At 36.9% G+C, this 25,539-nt stretch overlaps 1 protein-coding gene across 2 annotated transcripts in view; it reads left to right on the top strand.

Annotated features, from left to right (window-relative positions):
• Positions 1-25,539, top strand: part of smyd3 (SET and MYND domain containing 3) — a 195,882-nt gene that overhangs the window by 18,267 nt on the left and 152,076 nt on the right. For both annotated transcript variants that reach the window (XM_081347483.1, XM_081347484.1), the window contains exons 2-5: positions 7,562-7,625; positions 9,766-9,873; positions 10,010-10,067; positions 18,768-18,904. In XM_081347483.1, the coding sequence (XP_081203609.1) occupies positions 7,562-7,625; positions 9,766-9,873; positions 10,010-10,067; positions 18,768-18,904 (367 nt within the window). The remainder of the gene's footprint in view (positions 1-7,561; positions 7,626-9,765; positions 9,874-10,009; positions 10,068-18,767; positions 18,905-25,539) is intronic.

Below are 25,539 nucleotides of genomic sequence, written 5' to 3' on the forward strand. Positions count from 1 at the left end.
CTACGGTAGCAATCAAAATTTTATACAGTAAATCACCTTTTGAAAGTAATGACGCTTCAAACAAAAATTGTATCGATTGCATCATTATGCCTGGAGGTGGCGACCACTGACTGTTAAAATTAATTTGTCATTGAATCATTCATTTAATAGATTCTTTCAAAAACGCTGATCCATCCAGTAATGACACAAGTTTTTTGAGTGAGTCATTGAATCATTCACTGATTTAATAAAAAAAAAAATCTAATTAATTCAATATTTTTTAAATAAACTGCAGCACAGCAATAATCATTGAGTCAGAACCTCTAGTAAATTAGCCTACATTTAGTTGTCTGTTCAGAATTGTGGGAGAGTCGTGATCTTTATTTTAATTCAAAATAAATTGTAATTCTCAAGTTATCCAGAATCTTGCAGCTGAAATATAAATTGTTGTGCTAAATACCACAATGGCAATGATGTTCAAGCACTGAAAAACATTTCAAATGCTTGACTTTGACTTAAACGTGCACTTGTGTTAAGTGGACATGTGTCTGCAGGGCAGAGAAGGTGCAGTAGTTTTTTCTTCTCTATTGTGACATATATACAAGTGAAACGGCTTCTTGAATGAGAATAAAATGTAAGGTGGGACTTGATTTTTTGGGGAATTGATCGGATGGCTGTGGTTTCATGTGAGTGACAGGTAGTCCCAGTTAATGCCGGTAAATGCGTCATCAGAGAAGAGAAGAGGGGAAGTTATTTTGATTAAGATTACGAGAGCACGTGAAAAAAAAAAAAAAGAATAAAAAAAGAAAAGATGTGCATGCATCATTTATAAGTACGGTGACCGGGAGGGGACATGTTCGGTTCACTTATTTTTGTCGTGGCCACAACATATAAACTCGTGGGAACGTGATATTAAGTCGTGGGAACGTCATAATATCTCGTGGGAACGTCATAATATCTCGTGGAAACGTCATATTAAGTCGTGGCCACAATATAATTTTGTTGAGGTAACGACATCATTATGTCGTGGCCACGCGATGCAAAGTCGTGGCCTCGAGATCATATGTTGAGGGAACGATATATTTTTCTCGTGGCCACGAGATCATTTTGTTGAGGTAACGACATCATTATGTCGTGGCCACGCGTTGAGGGAGCCACAGCGGCCAATACTGTAACCGTACCATAGACTGGGCTACAGCAGAGACGGAGATAACAGAAGAAATAACATTTTACTTTAAATTAGGAATGTCATATAAAGATATAGTGCGGTCTTTGGCATTAAGACATGGGTACGTTATAAAGATAAGCGCATTCTTAGACTTTTTTTTGTCGCACGCATATTTAGGGACCGTCTCAAAATTACATGCGACATTGGCATAAACGTTTCTAACTTCAATAGCATTTGAAGACAATGACTTACAGTCATAAAACCAATTGTACATTGTTCACCCAGGTCTCATGTATGATGCACACCTTTTAGATTTTTGATATTTATGACAATAAACTGCTGAATCATATGCAAATATTGTAGGCCTATTTCACATCTCTACTGTATGGGATCATACACAAAATATGACAATATTTAAAGCTCAATATCATTTGAAGACAATGACTTATAAAACCAACTGTATATTGTTCATATAGGTCTCATGTATGATGCACACCTTTAATATTTTTGATATTTATGACATAAACTGCTAAATCATATGCAAATATTGCTATGTATTTCACTACTGTATGGGATCATATACAGAATATGACAATATTTAAAGCTCAATAGCATTTGAAGACAGTGACTTACAGTCATAAAACCAACTGTACATTGTTCATATAGGTCTCATGTATGATGCACACCTTTAATATTTTTGATATGTATGACAGTAAACTGCTAAATCATATGCAAATAATGATATGTATTTCACTACTGTGTGGGATCATATACAGAATATGACCACATTTAAAGCTCAATAGCATTTGAAGACAATGACTTACAGTCATAAAACCAACTGTACATTGTTCATCTAGGTGTCAGGTATGTGGCAGTAGTGAAATAGGCCTACAATATTTGCATATGATTCAGCAGTTTATTGTCATAAATATCAAAAATCTAAAAGGTGTGCATCATACATGAGACCTGGGTGAACAGTGTACAGTTGGTTTTATGACTGTAAGTCATTGTCTTCAAATGCTATTGAAGTTAGAAATGTTTATGCCAATGTCGCATGTAATTTTGAGACGGTCCCTAAATATGCGTGCGACAAAGTCTAATAATGCGCTTCATGTGTCTTTCACTTATAACGTACGCATGTCTTAATGCCAAAGACCGCACTATATCTTTATATGACATTCCTAATTTAAAGTAAAATGTTATTTCTTCTGTCATCTCCATCTCTGCTGTAGCCCAGTCTATGGTACGGTTACAGTATTGGCCGCTGTGGCTCCCTCAATGCGTGGCCACGACATAATGATGTCGTTACCTCAACAAAATGATCTCGTGGCCACGAGAAAAATATATCGTTCCCTCAACATATGATCTTGAGGCCACGACTTTGCATCGCGTGGCCACGACATAATGATGTCGTTACCTCAACAAAATGATCTCGTGGCCACGACTTAATATGACGTTCCCACGAGATATTATGACGTTCCCACGACTTAATATCACGTTCCCACGAGTTTATATGTTGTGGCCACAACAAAAATAAGTGAACCGAACATGTCCCCTCCCGGTCACCGTAATAATAAATAAATAACACTGCAATATTCTGAAAAGAATTAAGAATTGCACTTTTGATTTCATGCTGACTTTAAAAATATGCACTTTTCCATCATCAATTAAGTAAATACTTTTAGTATATCGTGCGGGTATGCAAATTAGAACCAATGTGTCAATATAGTTTGCCACATCAATAACATTCACTATCAATAACAATACATTTTTTAAGAAATTAGCTTTTTATCCCATTAAGTATTATTCATGCTTTTAAATAATAATAAATAAATGTTGTTAATCTTATTTTCTTCCATTTCCCCATTTTTTTTCTTCCTTAATGAATAGACTAGTGAAGACAGTGTCATTTATAGAGGTGTTGTCTGGTAGGCTTTGAGTTGCTGTGAGGAGTGTTTGTGTCCTTTGAGGTTAAACACCCTAATTGGCCCGTTGGAGTGTGTTTGCGGGTTAGTGAGTGCTCGTATCTGTTCTGTTAGTGTTTGCCTCTCTCTTCTTCCTCCTCCTCCTCCTCCTCCTCTTTCTCTCCTGGTTCTGGTCCGGACACTCATCTTTCTGCCTAGTTATAGCTCTCGGTGTGTGACTGGAAACAGGCAGAGAGTCATTCCAGGACAGTTTTGTGTGTGGACATGGAAAATGAAAACTTATCCTTGCAAGCGCTCATGTTAGATAATTTGCAGATTATGATAGGATGCCATATTTATGTGGAATTATTGTCAATTTTTGAAATTAAGAAACCCTGCCTTGTGTTCGGCCGCATGCAGAAATCCGATTAGGCATTAGCCGTATAGGGATAATCAGATTTTTGACTCCCTGCAGATACCGCTGTGATTCCGTTCCTCTGCTGGTTCTGATCTAAAGAGATCCGCCTCAGGATATTTGTCTGTTGTTAATGAAAAATAAAATGGATGCATAAGGACTGTTGGCAGGGTGATTCTAAGCTCTGAATGAGAGTGTCATTTTTTTTTGCATCTGAAGTCAGAGCATCTGGCCACTGGAGCGCAGTGTTTCTCTACGACACAATGAACTTTCAAATATGCCAAACCTTAAGGAACATGCTTTTGTTGGGTTTTGTTCCTGTAATTTTTTATTTATTTTTTTGGTTACAAGATTTGTAACTATTGCACCATGCTGTGAAAGTATATGATTATCAAGGCAGGAGGGCAATACAAAGCCGTACCAAATAATAAAAATGCGATGTGTTATAATGTGGGTGACAATTTAAAATAATTATATCATAGATAAAATGCTTTAATAAAACATTGCGTGCTAGGGATACAATTTTATCAAATTGTGTGAGCTTTATTTGAGGGAAAAGAATCATCTGGAAAAATTAGGACATGCTTTTTTGTAGTGAAATTCAGTGAGATTGAATCAGTGGTTATTTGATGACATATTTAAGACATTATCGTGTTATCGTTTGACATTTTGTATCATTATTAAAGGCCTGGCTCTTTCTCACTGCCTTGTACTGTCCACACATATGGCAATTATTAAATTCCCTAACCTTGCCAAATTTGCATATTAAAGGAGAACTCCGGTCAATTTTAACATTAAGCTCATTTTATTGTACATTTGGAGTGCTGTCAATACAGAGAACAACGAGAACAACAAAAATCGGTGTTGCCTACACCGTGTTATCCTCTTTTTAAAATTTGCACCCTGTTGACTTCAATGGGGCAAGTACTAAACCTGCTTTTAGCCTCTTAACATCCTTGATGTGTCATAAAAGCTTGCCCCATTGAAGTCAACAGGGTGCAAATTTTAAAAAGAGGATAACTCGGTGTAGGCAACACCGCCTTTTGTCGTTGTTCTCTGTATTGACAGCACTCCAAATTTACAAAAAAATGAGCTTAATGTTAAAATTGACCGGAGTTCTCCTTTAATCATGACTTTTATGAATCTGTAGAGCAGTCTCAGCTTTGCAGTATTTTGGTGTAATAGAGTGCTATATGTGAGAGTGCTGCTTTTCTGGCCAGTTCTTATCAGTCGGGAAACACTTACCGTCTGTATCTCAAAATCAATACTCTGAGGAATGAGGACTCAAAGTGCCTGCTTTCATAGCAGATTTGAGTCTGGCCATTAAAAGCTCATATAACTTTCCCAAATACAGAAATAGCTGCACATTTAGCTCAGCAAGTAGTTTCTATTTATGTATTAGTATTTATTTTGTATTTTATTTTGATGTATCATGATGAGTTCTCTGTGTGTTCATCTCCAGTCACCTCTCATTTTGTGTGTGCAGTAATGAGGACAGGTTTATGGCTGCTCCGCTGCTGTAGGACTCTTGTGTTGTGCTGTGACTAACAGCCTGTGCTTTGGTTCTGGACAGCGCCAGACTCTGTGTATTCCATTACGGCCAATGACTCTTACCTTCTGAAGCATCAGCAGTTTTTATAGGAGTCCACACAGGCCCATGTTGGATACGCTTTTTTTAATTTCCAGTTGAAGGTTAAGCATTGCTTATTATTTCATCATCCGTTTCTTTGTTAAGCTAACTGTACTTTGTCAAGAAATCTCTCACTAACATTAGTTACATTAAAGGAATGGTTCACTTAAAAATGAAAATTCTGTCATTATTTAGCCTACTCACCCTCAAGTTGTTTCAAACCTGTATGAATTTCTCTCTTCTGTTTAACACAAAGGAAGATACTTTGAAGAATGTTGGAAATCAGTTGATTCTTCAAAATATCTTCTTAAAAATAATAATGACAGAAGTTTTTTATTTTTAAGTGAAAGTATTCCTTTAAGTAATTTTTCAAAATTAAAGGGCTCATATTATTCTAGTTTAAAGGCTCATCATTTTGCTTTGGAGGTCTTCTATAGGTTTGCATGCACCCACGTTAAAAAAAAAAAAAAAACACATTCATTGTCTCATAATACACACTGCATCACCTCTTTTCTCAAAGAGTCTGAAACAGTTTGATAAAGGATCCGGTCTTTCTAAACCCCTCTTTTCCTAGAGCCTACTCTGCTCTGATTGGTCAGATGGCCAAGGATGTTGTGATCAGTCTTCCGATTACTGTGTGTTGGAAACCAAACGGCCATTATTTCTTGACCTCTCAAAATAAGAGGTCAAATGCAGCTCCTTTTACTCTAAGACAAATTTTTCCTTTTCTTTGTCGAAATTAAAAGCAGCCATCAGTTCAGAATTTCTAATATACATAAGCCTGAATGATTTATTTTCATAACGTGACTTTGGCTTTGGCATTGCATGGTTGTTGTTCTTGATAACATATTTATTTCAGCGTGTTCCTCTTTGTTTGTGTCTTGTTTGTGCATATTTATTTTTTTTCATAATGTTGATTCTTTCAAAGCTGAATCAGCAGATATACCCACCGGCATGAATGTCTGATTGAGATAGCTCAGATTTCTCCACTGTTCTGGATCTCATATGGGTTCTGTTGATGGCACAATGTTAGAAAGCATTCAAAGATTTGTTTGCAGATGTTAACACAGTAGATTGTCATGACATTTAAAGTGTTCATTGTGAAATATTATTATGATTGAAAATAACTGTTCAAATGTAATTTATTCCTGTGATATAAAGCTGCATTTTCAGCATCATTACTGCAGTCTGTCACACAATCTTTCAGAAATCATTCTAATATGCTGATTTAGTGCTTAAGAAACATTTTCTTGTCAATAAGAACAATAAGAAACATCATATTGTTATCAATGTTGAAAACAGTTGCTTTATATATTTGTTTTGTAGAAACTGATACATTTTTCATGATTCTTTGGTAAATAGAAAGTTGAAAAAGCGACAGCATTTATTTGAAATTTAAATCTTTATACAAAAATGTAAAAAACTATTTGAAGTGCAAAAGTGGCATAAGAAAAAGCTATATAAAACAGCATGAAAATAATGGCAGTGTTCATGTTAGCCTGCATAGAATGCACAATATAACCGCCGTTATTTAGGAAGGGGTCAGAGGGTCCATTCGATGTAGCGAAGGATGGTCTACACTATAATTTGTGCCTGACCCTTTTCAGTTTCTCTGCTCTTAAGAGAGTGATACTACAAAGCCCCACTAAAGTGATTTGTCAAGGGCCTGCATGCTCGAAAATCAGACTACCTCCAGATAGCAGGGTGGCAAGAAGATGGGTCTGGTGGTATGTCGTACTAAACTCCCTGTGATTATGTTCACTCGGAAAGGAGCGAGATAGACAAGGGTGAAGGGAGAGAGAAAGAGGGGTTCTTGGGTGGGCAAATCACTCTCAGGTAGTGTTTTTGTGTTAATGGTAGAAGCATTACTAAATATGCGTCTTTGGAAAGGATATCAGAACATTGAATCATTTAAAAGTCAATGCATTTATTAATTTAGCACTTGCTTCCTCCGTGTATTTTGCTTGTTTGGTAGAAATCTTTAAAAAGATCTCTTGAAAAAAAAAAACTCAACCATCTAGACTAAATCAATTATGTTTATTTTGACTGTACCAGATAAAGCAGAGACCCCTGACATAACCATGCATGCAGTAAGTATGCAATTTTCGTGACTCTTGTGCGTGTTTGAACACAACACAGACCCATTAAACACATTTTTAAACAGATAACTTGACATTTTATAGAGATAACGTGACCTTTTGTGTTCGGGCTCTCCCATGCATTTGATCTCTGCATGTTAACCACATTCCTCACATGGAGCTTTAAAGTTATAGACTGAACTCAGAAGCAAAGGTGGTCATTAGACGTATACGTTAAAGAAAAAGATGTTTAGTCAGGGCAGGAATGCTCCATTATAAGCCTTGTAAATCAAACCAGACTTTCTCCTCTTCAGCCTGAGGATGTTTCTTGAGAAATGCACTGAGCACTGAGGCTGATGTTAATTCTTTCTCATTTATTTTTAACAGAGGCGAAAGTCTATCGAGATGTTCTCAATGTAAGACGGCACGGTACTGCAGCGTTCAGTGTCAGGTAAGAGCTCTTCACATACTAATCATCAGAGCTTTTACAAACAAGTGTGAGATGAGATCTCATTTTATTTTCTATGTAACATTTTACACAAAAAAATAATTGACAAATAAGATTCCAAAATGAGATTCCAGTCATATCAGCAGCCTTGATAAAGCTGTTTATTTAATTTAATTTCTTTTCATTTCACCATTCATCTATTCTCCAAACTGCTTGGAGAAGCTACTTTTTTTGCACTATAAAAGCAGCCTAATTGAGGTTTCACTGTTTATTATGTAAATTGCATTCAACAATTAGGGCCCTATTTTAACGATCTGAAACGCAAGTGTCAAAGCGCAAAGCGCAAGTAACTTTGTGGGCGGGTTTCGGGGGCGCTGTTGCTATTTTCCCGGCGGGATAAATGACTCTTGCGCCCGGCGCAAATCTAAAATGGGTTGGTCTGAAGTAGCTTCATTATTCATAGGTGTGGTTTGGGCATAACGTGAAATAAACCAATCAGAGCGTCATCTCACATTCCCTTTAAGAGCATTTTTGCGCTGAATCGCCCAGGGAGCGCAAGTTCATTCCCTAGTTTAGCGACGTGCTTCTGTGGAGGGAAAAGCGCGCTTTGCGCGGGTGCAAAATAGGAATGATACATGCGTCGCTGTACAAAGTCAATTGCGCTGGGTGCAAGATAGGGCCCTTAATGTTACTGACAATAAAATGAGAAAACTACTTACTGGATTTAACATGCTGGCTGATATGGGGTTGAAAGCATATTTTAGAATCAAATAGTACCCCAAGATTCCATATAATGAAGGTTTAACTATAACTCTTGACAGTATGAACAGAGATGTCATGTTGGGATGAAACAAAGGATTTATGGCCTACTTACATGGTTTCTGCTTTGTCAGTATTCAGTTTTAAGAAGTTTTGAGCCATCCATACTTTGAGATCTTGCAGGCAGGTAAGATAGATTTGTATATCATCAGCATAACTATGGAAATTAAGACCATGACGCTGAATGATCTGGAAATATATAGATTAGAAATAGAGGTGGACCAAGAACAGATCCTAAGGTGCACCACAGAAAACAGTCAAAGAGCAAGACTGGTGTTCATTTATGCTAATGAATTGCCTGTCCAAGAGATATGAAGTTATCCACTGAAAGGCAGTATAAACTCATTAAAATTCTCCAGGTTCCCGTACAAGCGCTCATGAGCCGGCAGTTATCGGAAACTTTCATGAGGTCCAGTGTGACTTCCAATCAGAAGTATTTGGTGCTTGGAGCCATACACCTGTGAAACACATTCTACATTCAACAGATTTTCCAGTATTACTTCCTCTCTTTTAACGGCACTTAAAGGTATCGTTTAACCAGAAATGAAAATTCTGTCATCGTTTACATGTCTCATGTCATTTAAAACCTGTATTCATATATCTTTCTTTGTGAAAATGACTAAGGACAAACACCATACAACTAGTCGATACAACCCATGCACTATATTTTTTTATGGCTTTGTGAGAGGAACAGACCAAACTTTAAGTCATTATTGCTGTAGTTTTTAAATATAATTTCAGGATAAATCAGGATTTTAAGGCAATAACGGTTTAAAATTGGTTCTGTTCCTCACAGAAAGCTATTGTATAGCTTTAGAACAGAATAGTCTTATATAGGCTACTTCTATGACTTCAATTTGGGACTTTGACTTTGTCCTTCCTCATTCAGGTTTATATTATGTAAAAGAGCAGCGGGAACATTCTGCTAAACACAGAAGACAGGAAGTCATGCAGGTTTGGAAATGACATGAGGAGTAAATTGTGTCAGAATTACATTACTGTGTGAAAAATCCCTTTAATGTGTCTGTCGGATGTTCTGTAGAAGTCTTTGCAGTTCAAGAACATCAAGTCTCTCAAAACTAGACACCACGCTGCTTTAAAATAGCAAAGCTGTCACTCTCAAACCAGCCTTGTTCTCTCCAGGCACTCAAGTTTGTCTTTGACTTTTTTTAATTGTAGGGCAGTCTTTCATCATAATTCCCTCTAAAGGGAGACCACACACAGCAAGCACATTTGACAAGATCTGATTGAAGATGTGTGACTTCATCTTATATGTTTGTGAACTCTTTTCTATTTATTCTCTGTCCTCATTTTCACCCTTCAGAAACAAGCATGGCTCGATCACAAGAGAGAATGTAAATGCCTTCAGCGCCTCCAGCCAAGAATCCCCACCGACTCCGTCCGCCTGGTTGCTAGGATCATTTTCAAACTAGTATGTGACATCAGAACACCTGCCTATTAGGACCACTTCAAACCCGTTCAAAGCATGTTTTGCATTTAAAACTATCACAGCTGGTGTTCAGCCACAGGACTTGATATTGTTACACACTTTCTGTCTCTTTCTACAGCTCAGCCAATCAAAAAGTGACCAAGAGGAGCTGTACTCGATAGCCGAACACCAGTCACGTAAGTTTCTGTTTGATTTGTATTTGCATTGCACTGACACAAGTCAAGTGGTTGTTGCTAATTGCTATATTGCGTATTTTAGCTCGACTGGAATGCTATGTTGTTCAGTCAGCATCCAGGACTGAACCAATATGTTTTTTAAACCCATACACAGGGTACTCGCGTTATAAGTCTCCAATGTTGAATGTCAAAATAACCTTATAAAGTTCATACACTACACGGTTGAGTATACCGTGTATAAGTGCATAGTGTATAGTGCGTCATTTGGGAGCCAACTATGGATTCAAGGACTGTAAAGTATGTCCTTGAAAGTCCTCGAAATAAATTTTGTTAGAGTAGCATAGTGCTGTTACAAATACATCTTAAAAATGTTGAAAAACCAGCAAAAACTGGTGAGCTGGTCTCCCAGTCTGGTCAGACTGGTTTTAAAGTGTTTTTTTTGTGTGTGTTTTTTCAGCTCCGCAGTCTGGGAGACTGTCTTAAACCAGATAATGCTAATTTAGACCAGCAAACAAGTTTATGTTTTTTTTTGTAAGGAAACACTAGAACGATTTATAAACCACCTCTAAACTGTGTTCTGATTGGTCTGTTGTGTACTAACTTTAATTTGCAAAGCTATAATGGTTTTCAGACCCAGTAGTCTTCAAAAACAAAACCTGGGCCGAGTTTAATCCAGAAATCCAGCATCACACCTGACTGTGCTGTGTATGTATTCTCATTATTATGAAATCAAAACGAAAATCATTATAATTTCTGGTCTTAATGGTAAGTCACTTTAATGCATTAATGCAAAAATAAAAGCTCACTTTTGAAATCTAGAGCATTTGAAGTTGCCTTTCAGATTTCACAGAAACGGACAATGTCCAATTTCCTTATAAAAAAGTCATATACAGATTACAGAATAGGCTGTGTTGTTAATGGGCGGCAGTAAAAATCACTTACTTATTTATCCTGTAAAGTTGAAAGATTAGATTTCCTATGATGAAAGGTGAATAAATGTCATATTCTGGCAGGAGTTTATTATAACATTATGAATTTTCGTCTCTTTCTCGGTGCGGCCCCTCTGTGAAACCTGCCCGCGGCCCTTGGCTTTTCAGAAGTAATTGGCTATTTTGTCACAAAGAGCCTCTGACTTTTCTTTGGCCCGATTCTTTCCTATTCAGTTATAAGTAATGTGCAGCCATTAGAGAGGTAATCCCGCTGATGGTCCTTATGGAAGCAGTCAGCACCCCATCTGAACTTGTGCTTCATCATTACACTAACGGCCCTCGCTCTCACCTCAGAATCAAGGTCTCATCGGCTTATGTATTATTTCAGGAAATCCATCCGCTCCTCATTTTTGCAGCTGTCCTGATTTATGTTGAGATATAGATGTAGACCTTTAGACAAACAGAAGAGCATTTCATTTGTTCTCCTTCCTTCACGTGTCGGAGTGATTTCAGCTAGTGGTCGAACGATGGGTTTTTCAATGGCTAAGAGCCGGGTAGCCTATTTAATCCTGTTATACTGTATATATTACGATTTAATGGTAGCAAATGAGACATGCAAAATTGCAGAAATTAAAGGAATCATTCACCCCAAAATTTATACAACAGGTTTTATGTCAATTATGAGTGGTCATGGGACATTAATGTCATTACGTTCCCGTCTAAATTGCAAATTTGCGTTTTCATTGCACGTGTTTAAGAGATAGAAATCGCCACATCCGGGGCAGATTATGCCCAAATAGCAATGGTTGTTGTAGCCACTGTGGATCTATCATTATTTATTTGCAGTTTAGAGTGTGTTCGCGAGAAAAGTTATTCAGAAAATACATTTCCATTGTAGCTTACACTACCGATCAAAGATTTCGGGTCAGATTTTTTCAAATGCTTCAGAAATAAGACTCTAATGATCACCAAGTCTGCATTTATTTATAGTAAATGTATAGTTTTATTGTAAGTACAGCTATATTGTGAAATGTATAAAAATAGAATAGTTATTTTAAATTATGATATTTAAAAATGTATTCTTATTATGGGAAAGGTGAATTTTCAGCAGCCATCCCTCCAGTCTTTAGTGTAACATGATTCTTCAGAAATAAATGTAATATGCCGATTTTGGTGCTCAATAAACATTTCTTATTGTAATTATTACCCGTGTTGAGAGTAGTATTGCTGCTTAATATTTTTGTGGTACATTTTTTTCGGACGATTTTCCGGATACATTTTGATTTATTGGAAATCTTTTGTAATACATCTTAAATCTATTCTGCATTATAAGTACAAAACAAAGACAAGACAAAACAACAACAACAACAACAAAAAACATACTGACCAAATAAAAAACTAAATAAAAAAATGTGTATCCACCTCAAGCAAGCATGTTCTTTTATTCCCTTTTTGGAAATTTAATTTGCATATTAGTGTTTCGATTCAGCATTTTTATATGAGATGACAGAATTTGCATAAAAATACAAGGATGGAAACCCAGCTAATAACATCAAACTTGGCACAATCTGTCTTGGAGCGGCATATTTCAATTATACACAAGTGAAAATGAGATTTAAGACCTATTATAGGTAATTATACAGCAAATAAAAACTTAAACCTCTCTTCCCACAAAGCATCAACAATATTTCAGAAACATCATGTACTGCACTAGTTGTATAGAACATTTTTATGGTGGGTTTTATAGTGCTTTTTTTTTTTTTCAGCCCTGGCCTTTTAAAAGGGTCATTTTAAAAGGGCCATGACATGGACTTTTTTATTATTTTAAATGCACACTGTGGAGAAATTGTTTTTGTCAATGAGCGACCCCTAGAGTCGCTTTGGAATACTTGCACTGTCGTAAATACCCCTCCACCCCCGGTCTGATATCCCCATAGACAGTATAAGAAGTGGACAGAGCCATCTCAATGGAACTCATTTGAGACAAGTGAAGCCCATTTTTAGCGAATTTTTAGGACTTCCGTTCCTGACGTGCAGACTCAAACTGAGCTTGACGAAGTAGATGTGACGTGAGCAACCCGTCTGTCTTCTAGTAGCTGTGCCAAGAGAAATCTGAATCATTCCCTTCCGAATCTTGCAGTGACGGAGAGTGTGAGTAGGAGCTGTCCATGAGCTTGGAGCAGGAGAAACTTTTGCTAGGTATTCTGATTAATTATATTGTCATTTTGCCTCCACGTCCCCCTGATTGCCCGCGAGCTTCTCCTCCTGTCCATACGGTAATTCTCTACTGTGCGACTGAGAGTCGCTTGGTTATGACGCAATCGTTAGCCTACTTTTACAAAAACTGCTTCTACGGGGCCATAACATAAGCTACAAGGTAATGGAGCATTTTATACATTGTCGTGTTTCTTTAGAAATAAATAATGGACAAATGGAGTCTTCAAACGCCTCAGATGTAAAGTTATTCGCTGTCAAAGTGATGCCAAAATGAATGGGAGTCAATGGGATGCTAACAGCAGGTGAAGTTCTGCTACAAGATGGTGGCACGCGGCCGGCTTCAACTTCCGGTCGACTTCCTTCCCGCTTGGATATCCCTCAGGACTACGTGATAAATGCACCTCACAACACCTGAGTTCAGCTGGCAAACTAGTTCGTGAGGCAAGCTAGGCAATAAAACATAACGCAAAAAACACGTAAGAGAAACGAGTGTTTGTTAGCAAGTCTGTTAACAGCTCTGATAATTGAAAGCTAGCTAGACATATGTGGAAATTATTGGACTGGTCTAATTCATACCTGTCAACACTCCCGTTTTTCCCGGGTTTCTCCCGTTTTTTAGCCCTATCTCCCGGACCCCTCCCGGTTTGTTATTTCTCCCGGGAAACTCCCGTAATTTGCATGGCCCAAACTCCTTGATGAATAATCGGACCAATATGTTTGTCTAATGTTGACCAGTTGCCAGATAAATGCGTTATATTCACACAATCCACAATCCACACACCATATACAATTTCAACCCGTTAGTCACCTCAACCTGGCAACCTATAACCCAGTTGCGCAGTCGCGGAAAGTATAACCCGAAAGCGAGCCGATAGACATGGCAGGTGAAGGCAGGGCCGGATTAACCATTAGGGCAACTGGTCACTTGCCCAGGGGCACATGACATCTAAGGGGCTCTGACGGGTAGGAGGAAATACACAGAAATATAATAAAGTTATCAAACACTTTACAGTCTTCACTGCATAAAGTGCATACGCGGGTTCACGCAGACTTTCCTCCCTCCCCGCTGAACGCCAGCGATTACTAATTCGTCAATGATTACATTTGTCAATGAGAGCATATGACGTAATTTAGATATATTTTTAAGATGTAAAATGCGGTTTTACAGATACTAGACACGTGACTTTCAAATGAAAGATTGGTATCAAAGAGCACACCCAGGTTCCTAACCGACGATGAAGACTTAAAGGGGACATATCATGCTAAATGCACTTTTTTAGCCCTTAAATGCATTTTGTTGTATATTTGGAGTGTTTAGAAGTACAGAAAAGATGAAATTATTCTCTTCAGGTGCTTCGTTGATATCTTTATATTCTGTTTTGGTCATATTTTTCAACCTGTTCCGATTTTTCTGTTATCTATGACGTTTTTTGAACTATCACGTCACAGTATTTGCAGCGGAACTGCCAAATAAGGACATTGACTTCCGGCCCAACACTTCGAGCAATCCGCCATTATTATTTCTCGCTGCAATTTTGTAGTCCAAGCTAAAGGATGCAGAAGTTACGAGAGGGTAAGTTAAAATGTTCGGTTGTTGGATGTAGTAACCCACACGCTTTATTACACCGTCTAATGTAGATGAACTGCCGCGCTTGTGGCGCATGTTTGACTAAAAGAACGAGCAGAGAGAGAGAGACCCGGTCGCGCGCGCGCGCTCACTCTCTCTCTTCAGAAAGTGTAAACAAGACATCACCGTCTCCAAACTAGACGCTGTCTTGCTCTCTCTCCCTCGCACATACTAATCAAAATAAATCGACATGGTGGTAAAAGGTCGGAAGACCAAAGTTTCATGTGTAACTTAACAGTTAAATACAGTAACACACCATTGCGATACATCCATATGAAGACGTTGTTCTACAGGTTCGTCGTCTTCATTTTTATCTCGCTCCGGCTCCGACTCTGGCTCGAACATGTAAGGCTGGCTGGACAAGTCTTCCGTTGTTGACATTTTGTTAATAACGTGTGAATAAAAAGTTTATGTGCCGCTAGATAATCCTATCTTTGCTATCAGACTACAAAAATGGCCGAACGGGGTGGAGTTGAACCTCTGCAACCTGGAGAGGGGGCGGGGTATGAAGTGTCTAAATTTTATTTAAAGAGACCGCACCAAAACGAGTTGCTGTCAGACGCACGTCAGAAAAGGGGTAGAAAGGGGGCTTGTGGAGCTATAATAATGAGGAATTCAGACCCAAGCATTGCAGTTCCGCTTTATATAGATTACAAATGTATGATTTATATGTAAAAAGGAACAATTTAAAAGCATGATATGTCTCCTTTAACAGAGCAGCCATCAAGTGTTAGACAGTATTCTAGGTTATTACGTGAGGAAGTTTTTTGTCCAATAATTAGAATCTCTGTTTTTTCAGAATTAAGTAGTTGGAAATTACGAGTCATCCTATTTTTTATATCAGCTATGCATTCCGTTAATTTTGTGAATTGGTAAGTTTCGTTAGATACTTAGATATAATATACTAAATGTATTTAGTATATTATGTATTAAAGTCCCCCTGTCAATCATTTTATCCCTTAAAACTCATCTTTGATCACCAAAATTACATATTTAAAACATTTGTGACGTCAGAAACACCCGCGATTTCAAGCTGCGTTTTTGAGACTGTCTTTGGTTCACTGCAGTTTTAAAGAGAAAATACTCAGCAATGGTGTTGATTTATGAATTTGCACATGGTTTGTCTTGTCTGCATATTAAAAACACCAAATTTACATAAACAACATTAAAAGCTTGATTTTCAGTATTTGTCAATGACTTGCTCTTGAGGCAGTCATATGCAAATGCAAATGATTAAATAAATGTTTTGTTTTTAATGAGGACGACGTTTTAACCTATGAAATTTGTAAGATGTTTTAATGGTACAAAGACCTCTTATATTCAAAATGTCAAGGTAATTTTGATTTCATGACCCTTTTAATTGTTTGGAAAAATGCAGTTAGTAAATTGCAAAATATCTATTTTTTGTTCCACAGAAGGGTTTGAAACAACATAAGGATGCATAAATGGTCCAAAAAATGTTTTTTTTTTTTTTTTGGTGGACTATCCCTTTAAGGAGACTAACACCTGGCTTCAGGCTCATAATTCTGCACACGTTCAACCTCTCATGCTCCAGAAGTGGGAAGCGTGTAGATCTGTTATTTTCTTCTGAAGAGAGGGTTCAGACCCCACTGGTGCTTGTTTACTGCCTGCTATTTGTTGGTTTCCATCATCTACAATCTATCTATAATTTCTAAAAATGAATTGTGATTATCCAAAGAATGGATTTTAACAATTTCAGTTTTTCCAACAAGACTAAACAGTATTATTTGGTTCTGTATTTCAGAGATAGACTTTTCAAGGAGACGATGAAAGGCACTACACGTGGTGGTGGCACACCAGATTTATGCGTTGAATCTGCAGAGCTTTACTACTGTGTGTATGTCTGTGTTTATGATGCTGAATGTGTTTGTGTGAGCGAGAGATACGAGCCGTGAGCTGTTGCCGCGGGGTCAAACGTTCGCTCAGTCTGCCACAGCAGCAGTGAACACACTGAAGTTCATTGATGGTGTGTTCGGAGGAAGTAGATCAGAGCAGGAGGGTTAATGGAAAAGCCCATATGTTTGGGAAAGCTGACATAAATCACGCATACACACAATCAGACCTCTTTCTTTCTGAATCGACATTAAAATCTCCACTATCAGACATCCATTTTACTGGTACAGTCAGGAAATACAAAGCTCTCTGAACAGACACACAGTGAACAACTGCTCTGATAAACTTCTTCATCAACTAAACACACACACACACACACACACACACACACACACACACACACACACACACACAAACCCACAAACCTTTTATCCTCCTCTGGTTTCTTATTGTGTTTCGGCTCTTTGTGCTTCACCATTGTTGATCATCATTAACATTTTTCCTTGTTCATCTCAGTGTTGTTTATATCAGCATGTTATATGTGAACTTGTTTCTCTTCCTGTTTTTCTAGTCTTGATGTTATTTAATACTGCATCCAGTGTTATTTATGAACAGTTAGAAGGTTAATAAATTTGAATTGATATTAACAGGAAAATACAATAATTTGGTAGGTGGAACTTTGGGACTCTAATTATCATGTTTGTTTGTTTTTTGGACAAGGTTATCATTACATGATTACCATAAAATATTAAATTTTATTGCCCAATTAATTTGCATGGTATTCCAACCAGTGTTTTTTTTGTACTGTTATAGTATTTTTACTATTTTTGAATTAGTTTATATTTTTATATTTCATTTTTCAATTAAACAGTTTTAGTAATTTAGTTTTTTTTATACTTCTATCTATCTTTAATTTATATTTATTTATTTTTTTAGTTTGAGTTTTAGTATTCATCTTAAACTTATTTTATTTCAATTACTTTCCAAGGCACTTTTAAATTTAGTTATTTTATGTTTTAATTTTTTTTTTTAGAAACATTGTAACATTGTACAATGACTGGTTGGATACAGTTTTTATTATTGCTTGACAAAAATTTCAAGATTTCAATTCCATTCTTGTGATTTGATTCCGATTTTGATTCAATATTGACTAATTTGGATACATGTTTATTTTAACATAGAGATTTTAAGATTTTAACATATGTTACATTAACATATGCTGTAAACATAGAGGGCCCAATCTGCTGGTATTATTAAAGGTTAAAAATAACAAATTAAATTAAATATAATGTAGTTTTTGTTATAATAACAATTATTTAATGACATAAGTAAAAATATAATAAATATGTAATATAGTGCTCAGCAAAATCTCCTCTCTAGCTATTTTTTCTATTCAATTAACATGCTATGGTCATTAAATTGCTTTCCCGAGGTAAATGTAACGTTATGTGACATAATTGTTCTTCTGCTGTCATATTGACCTCTTTCCGTGGTTGAAAAACACTAATTGGTCGATATTATGTATACTTTCGGTAAGTTGTACTGCATCTTTAAATAAAAAAGTAACAGATGATCGGTTCACGTGCTCTTGAACTGAGGCGCTCAGCGATCTGTCACGTCACATTTACAAGCGCCAAACGTATTTTTGTCCGAATTTCGTAATAAAATTGACGTAATCTAAGAGCTGAGAATTAGTTTAATATTAAAAGTACCTCTTTGCTCCGCAATTTTTCTGTGCGTGAGAAAATGGATGTGTGGCGTGAGAGCGTGTGAAAAGTGCCAATTGCGTGAGTCTAACGCTCAATGCGTGAGAGTTGGCAGCCCTGTGTGTGGTGACATCAGTAGTTTACCACACAAGTTTGCAGTACCACACATATACCATGGAACATTAATCTGGTACTGTGGTGGTACCATTGTGCAGTCAGAGTTTAAGATGATAATACCATGGTATTTGGTACATACCATATAGCAGCAGTGATATTGTCTAAAAGGAGAGGAGAACAAAAAAAAGTTTCAGCTCATTTAAATGCATCACTGTTGTTAAAGGTTGAAAACGCTGTGTTCTGTGTCTAGATCTAGCCGACATGAGCGAGGAGAAGAAGGAAGGCCTGGGGCATCTCTGCACGACACTGCAGGTTTATCTTGGCGAAGAGAACTGCAATCTCTCCGAGCTTCCGTCCGGCCTCGACCCCATCAGCCTCCTCGCCAGAGTAAGAGTCCTTTCATTGTCATCTCCAGCAGACCGCAGGGGTCACGCTCTCAGAGCGACGGGGCGTCACACCGGATCTCACACAGTGTTGCGAATGATGTCAGTGTGTCGTGTGTGTGGACACATACCGAGCTGCTAGGTCACCTGCTGTGAATACATGCTGCTATTTTTTGTCTTTTCTCCTTAAAGCAGGGATCAAGTTGCTCATAGAAGCTCAATTAAGTCATTTCATGTTCAAGGTTGAATTTTAGTTTAATTTCCAGGAAATAGACCAAAACGTTTCAATTAAATTTAATGGAATCATTAAAGTCGTAAAATGGAAGTTGCGATAAGTCTTTCCTTCTCTATTTGACGTATATCCGAGTGAAATGGCATCTCGAACTAGAAAAAAAAATGTGGGGCGGGATTTGATTTTGTCCATCGGGAATTGATTGGATTGTTGGTTGGTTGTGGTTTGCTATTGGCTGATGTCATGTGATTGACAGGTTGCCCAGATCGGCAGGGCTTGATATTAACACCCACCAACCTGCCAGTCAGTCCTACTTGCTACTTTGGCGGGTTGAATTTAATGTATAATATATACATTTTTCAATTGTAGTCTTTTAAAAAGGCATCTAAAATAATAAACTAAGTGCAATGTATATCGATTTTTTTCAGTTCATATTGACACTGAAATAGCTGAAACGCTTCCAATACAAATTTTCCGCAGAATAGATACATGATACCAGCTGCGCTTGCTCGCTATTCTCTCTGACAGCGAATTGACACACAAACCCGCCTCCCCTCACTCACTCGTTGTATTGTTGGTGTTACAGGGCTTGAATTTCAGTGTGGGATTGTCCATAATTTTACTTATTCCTGCAGATTTTGTGCTCGAACCCAAAGTGCCCGCACATAAAGCCGCCTCTCAGTTCTAAAAATGTAGTACTTTTTCACTGCTTATTAGACTTAAACAGTCCAATACACACAAAATCATGTCAAAATGCCGTTATTGTTGAGTAATTTTGTAAACATTCAGTTATGTTTAAAGTGAACATAAACAGTTGAGAAAGAAAACGCATGTGTAACTGTATAATGGATCCGTGCATCAGGTCTTAAAGTGACAGCAGCCTAATATATCTGCTGCCAAATTATGAGATAATATTAAAAATATCTATTTGACAGTTTTTGCTGCCAGTGAAAATGCTGAGTGGCTAGTAACTTTGGAAAACCACTAGCCAAAAATGTTAATGTTAAGCTCTCAGAGAAGAGAAGAGGGAGGGGAAGTTGTTTTGATTAAAGATTACGAGAGCACATGAATTAAAAATAAAACTAATGATGTGCACAGATAAATCATTTATAATAAACACTGCAGTGTTCCATTAACACAAGAATTGTCTATTTTGATCAGATCCAGAATCATTACATTCCTCACGATTCACATCCCAAGATGCCATCCCATAATTTTCTGCCATTTCCTTTGTGGACGCCTGAGGTGCATGCTAATGTACTAGTTTATTTACAGATGTGTCAGTGAGATCGCTTGTTTGGATTCCTGTGAGAGTAGATTTTATTTGCTTGTTTACCAAACCGTCACTCCGTGCCGTAATTGTGAACACATTGAGTGAAAGATGCGTTGCAGGGTGAAAATGGTGATCTTCTCTTCAGGATCGCATGTAAACAGAGAAGGGATTGCACATCTGGCCCGGGACAAACAAGTGTTGCATGTGAACACAAACACCTGTTTTATATGAGAGACAGCCAGCAGCCACATCTCGCTTATAAAGCATCAAAGACCCAAATGTGGATCCTGTAAGCATTTCTAATCCAAAAACACTAAACACCGCAGCAGGGCAAAACTCGAGTTATGCAAAACATGCACAGATGCTTGAACTAGGAGCATCCAATTCACTTTTGCGTTTGTTGACCTTGATTTACAAGTTCGATCGTGATGCGACTTATTTGTAAGTATTGTTTAGATTTCACAGTCATAGAAATCCTATATATATCAGCGAGTTATTCAGTTGTATTTTCTTGGCCTGGATGCAAGCTATTATGATGTTGATTTGTGAGTGAGTCATTCTGTTGAGTTGGTTCTTTTGAATAACTGATTCACAAATCACTGTAGCTAATCGTTCTGAATCAAAATGATTTTAATTTTTTTTATCTAGTATTCTGACTGGTAAGTTGAAAGTAAATGCATCATTAAAAATGTTGGTGTGTATTTGTGTAATTCTATAGCTAAAGGTGTTTTATAGAATGATGATGTGCGTGTGTTTTCTACCTTTTCTGCTTATAGATAAGTGCACGTGAGAGATAAATACAGTATCATTGTTATTTAACGTAAATAGGGAGTTTTTAGCTACTTGATGGGTTCAGTTTGAGTGCTTTTTGGAATCTTATTGATATAAGGGAGATATAAAGATTGGAAGTGAAAATGTAGGGAACAATCAATAACTTAAATGAATAGTTTACTTAAAAATTAAAATTTTGTCATTTACTCACCCTCAAGTTGTTTCAAACCTGTATGAATGTCTTTCTTCTGTTGAGCACAAAGGAAGATATTTTGAAGAATTTCGGTAACCAAACAGTTGATGGGCCCCATTGACTTCCATTGTAGGAAAAAAAAAATACTGTGGATGTCAATGGGGCCCATCAACTGTTTTTTTATATTCCCATTTCAAACGTGAAAGTTTTAAGCAAGCTTTTAGACCACTCAGATGAACACCTACAGTAATTAAAAAATATATATATTTTGGGTCAAAATGACCCGATGAGAGGGAGTTAACATTCTTTTGTGGATTTTTTTTGGAAATAAGACAAAAATGCAAGCTGCCACAAATAATGCAAGAGTTTGCTTGAATTTGCGTTAAATTATGCATTTGCAAAATTCTAGATGGACTGTATATTGGCCAAACAGAGGAGAATCGTTCTCCCCATTGGATACTTTGGTTTCTTCCAAAAGTTTCTTCCCTGTTTTCAAGAAATTATTCCCTTCGCCTCTGTGACACTGTAAAGTTGCTTTTGCTGTTTTTAACAAAGTGCTGCAAAAATGAAGTACTAAAATAATTAAATGTGATGTACAATGGGTGCAGAAATTATTTAGACATTAAGATGTTTGAAAGCATTGGATTGGTAAAAAAAATTTGTGGCATCTCTGCTCAAATTTTGTTGCATTTTTAAAATTTTGTCATTTTATTGCTTTGCACTCAATCAAAATCAATGATTTTCAAAAAACAAATTGTTTGTTTTTTCTGTTCAGATCTATAAAATGGAATTCAATTCTCTGTTCATCATTCTGTCACTCATGTCAGTCATTTATTAGATAGAGACTGAAGATGGGAAAACATATTCAGAGCTGAGTTGATGGATTGAGTTGTGACATTTCCTGTCAGACATATGAGGTAAAGAAACATCAGTATAGTGAGATGGAGAGGAAATGCAATGGGACTCACATATGAATCATGTTCCTATAATGTGAAACCCTCTCTTATTCAATAATCATCATTCTCTGCATCTCTGCTGTAGATTATGTTATGTAGACCTGCAGGCCTGACCCAGATGCATGATCTGCTTCACATAACACACCTCAAATTAACAGTACAGTCACTAACGCTTGAGTTAAATGTCTGCTCAGATTTACTGCTTGATTAGAACAGTCTTATTAGTTTGTTTTCATTAATTCATAGAAAATATGGTTGTTTCATTTATGGTTTGATGGCCCTAAAGGCCCTTATATACTCATTGTGAAGTTATTTTTCGTTCTTCGCTTAGGGGGTAAAAAGAAGTAGGGGAAATTAGGGGAAATTAACTCCACCCACACTGCAGAGAACGGCATTTAAATGTTAATATATAACAAAATTAACACAACAAAAATGACACCGGTGAGAAAACAGCAGCTAAGAAAGCATCTGATCATAGCGATGCTGATATGTTTGCATCAACTCTGCAATTCAGCACCCAAGTGAATTCATACCACATTTATTTACCACTAGTTTATAGCCTACAATCGATTTATTTAAAGCAAGCAGCTTTGCAGTGTTAAACATGAAGAAAAAAAAAACAGTGCCAGTGTCAATTTCAATAATTACAACTTCCTTTTCTATTATAAAGCAGCTCTCCAGTGTGTTCAAGGTTTTACTTGTGTCTGATTTCTCGACGGACTGAACGGAAGAAATGAACCGAAGAATATTACCACGTTAAAGAAGGCGGAGCCTCAGAGCCACACCTACTTATTACATAATCACTATGGACCAATGGTAGTTCGAAGGTGCTTACTAGCCGGAGCAAACTTTTCCAGAAGGTCACTTTGGCAAGCTGTTTCGAAATCCCAAAACAAACCAAACAAACTTCGTGATTTTTTTAAAAAAAATTATGAATTCACACCAGTTCATTCTACGATTTTTCTTGAAGCGTATTGGGGCCTTTAGTATAAGTAAGGAAGCAAGGAGGGAAGGAAGGACTATTGTCTTGATTTCTCTCTCACACATTATCTCTTCTTTCACTCTTTACTTAATGAGATGCTTGTAAATCCTGGATGAATATTTCAACTTGGGTGTGGGTGGGAAAACAAATGAGCAAACAGTGGAAGAAGTGCTTGTCTTGACCCTGAGCGCTGATAAATCTCCCTGTTCTGCATTAACTCCGCTCATGAGAGTCGGCTCTTGGCCCGGCGCCTCGTCTTTTGCATTACAAACATGTTCAGCCACGTTAAACCAACACCCTGCCCATCGCCTAATCAATTAACCAGCGTGAAAACAAGCGTCCGTGTCCACAAATGATTTCCATTTCAAATCAGACAGATATTCTGTGCCATTTGCTGAAACTAATTCTCTTATAATATTCACAGTTTATCCCTTGCATGCAGTGGAAGTTCCTCAGGGGAATTTGGGATGTTTGTTGGCAGTGTAATTTATTTATTTATTCATATTAAGAAGGAATTACCAGAGAACTAGAGTAGGTAGGAGTCAAAAATCTCCAATTACAGTAATAAAACTGAGTGAGGGACGTGTCGGAACATGTGGATTTAGATTAAAATCTAGATCCGTAGGGGCTGTCATTCACATTCCAGAACTGAAGTGATCGTGAATTCACCGCTTTAATTAAAATTTGCAGAGAATGCTAGTGTTATTGTCCAGGGCTTTGGTGAATACAGTATTCTCTTCTAATTTTTGCACATATGTGTAATGAACTCAAAAGGGAACTGGTGTCTTTTTTATTTTTTTGGCTAAGCAAGTCTTTTGTAGTCAAACTGAACAGTTCTGATTTACTGACTCATGGGTTTTAAATATTCTTTAAGAATGTGTGTTCTACAAAAGTTTCCTTTTGATGGGCGGCATCACATCAATCTGTGATTGTTTCCATTTTGTTGTCTTAATTAGGTGTATGCTCATACTTATGGTTAGGGATTTGAACTACATAAATAACCTGTATATTTCTATGGGTGCTGTATAATAATAAATTCATTATTATCTTTATGTAACGCGGTGGCCGGTATAATGTGCTCGATGATTAGAAATGCACAGTCTTTAATCGACAAAGGACAAAACTGAACAGGGAGTATATATGCAGGGGGTAATCAGGAACTAAATGGGAAAACATGAACTAAAGATAACAGAATATCAATGTGACGCTTTATTATTATGCAGACTGTTCAATGTTGAAACCAGAGAATTGAGTGTGGGCTCTTGTGACACCCAAAACACCCTTGCAACTGCATAGCAACACATTACGAAATGCTCAGGACATCTTCAGAACCGTATAGTAACGACCCTAAGGTGGAGATGACATTTGCACGGGCACCTAAAATATTTTACAACAGATGTGATGTCATCTGCTACTCAGCACTGCCTTGTTTGCCCTTCACTCACAGCTGTTATGTTGAGCATCATTAATATTTTACATGTCCTCTATTTGTTTTATTGGTCTGTATTTTACAATGGCCTGTTGTGCCCAGAAAGCAGAGTTCCATCTGTGCATGATAGACCCCAAATAGGGCAGCATTTTCAGTGCTGTATTAATACATAATGCAGGAACTCTTCACGACATCACCAGCAGCCAAACAGGTCTATATGAGCTGAAGGATCAACATCCCATTTTGTTTTATAATTGCCAAGACTAGAGAACATTGTAAAGCCTGTTTACATCATAAGGAAATTCTTTTTGCAATATAATTCAATAGTAAATGTGCCTTAGAATTAGAGTATAGGCCTACTATATGGTATTCTTTTTTTCCCATTATAATTTAGTTAGTAATTTTGGTTGTAAATATAAATAAATTATGAATATAAATCATTTATTCATGGAGGGGGTTACACTTAAAAAACATAGCGTGACCAGAGTTGCCTGACTTCCAAACCGATAACTCTTGAGCTATTTTTGTATGTGTGTGTGAGATTCCAAAACAAATATTAGAATGTGTATTTAAAGATACTCATTTTGTCAGTGATAAACAACACATATAAAACTGAATGAAAAATGTTACCACATTTTTTTATTTTTTTAGTAGGCCTATTTTTTATTTTATTTATTTCATAAAGACCTTGGACAAAAAATAATTTATTAAATTATTATTATTATAATTTTTTTGGAAATCACTACATTTATATATTTATTTATTTACTTTTCATTTTTCTTATCTGTAATTTTCTTTCTCCT

Source organism: Scardinius erythrophthalmus (genome assembly GCF_964197995.2).
Source record: "Scardinius erythrophthalmus genome assembly, chromosome: 19".
NCBI lineage: Eukaryota > Metazoa > Chordata > Actinopteri > Cypriniformes > Leuciscidae > Scardinius > Scardinius erythrophthalmus.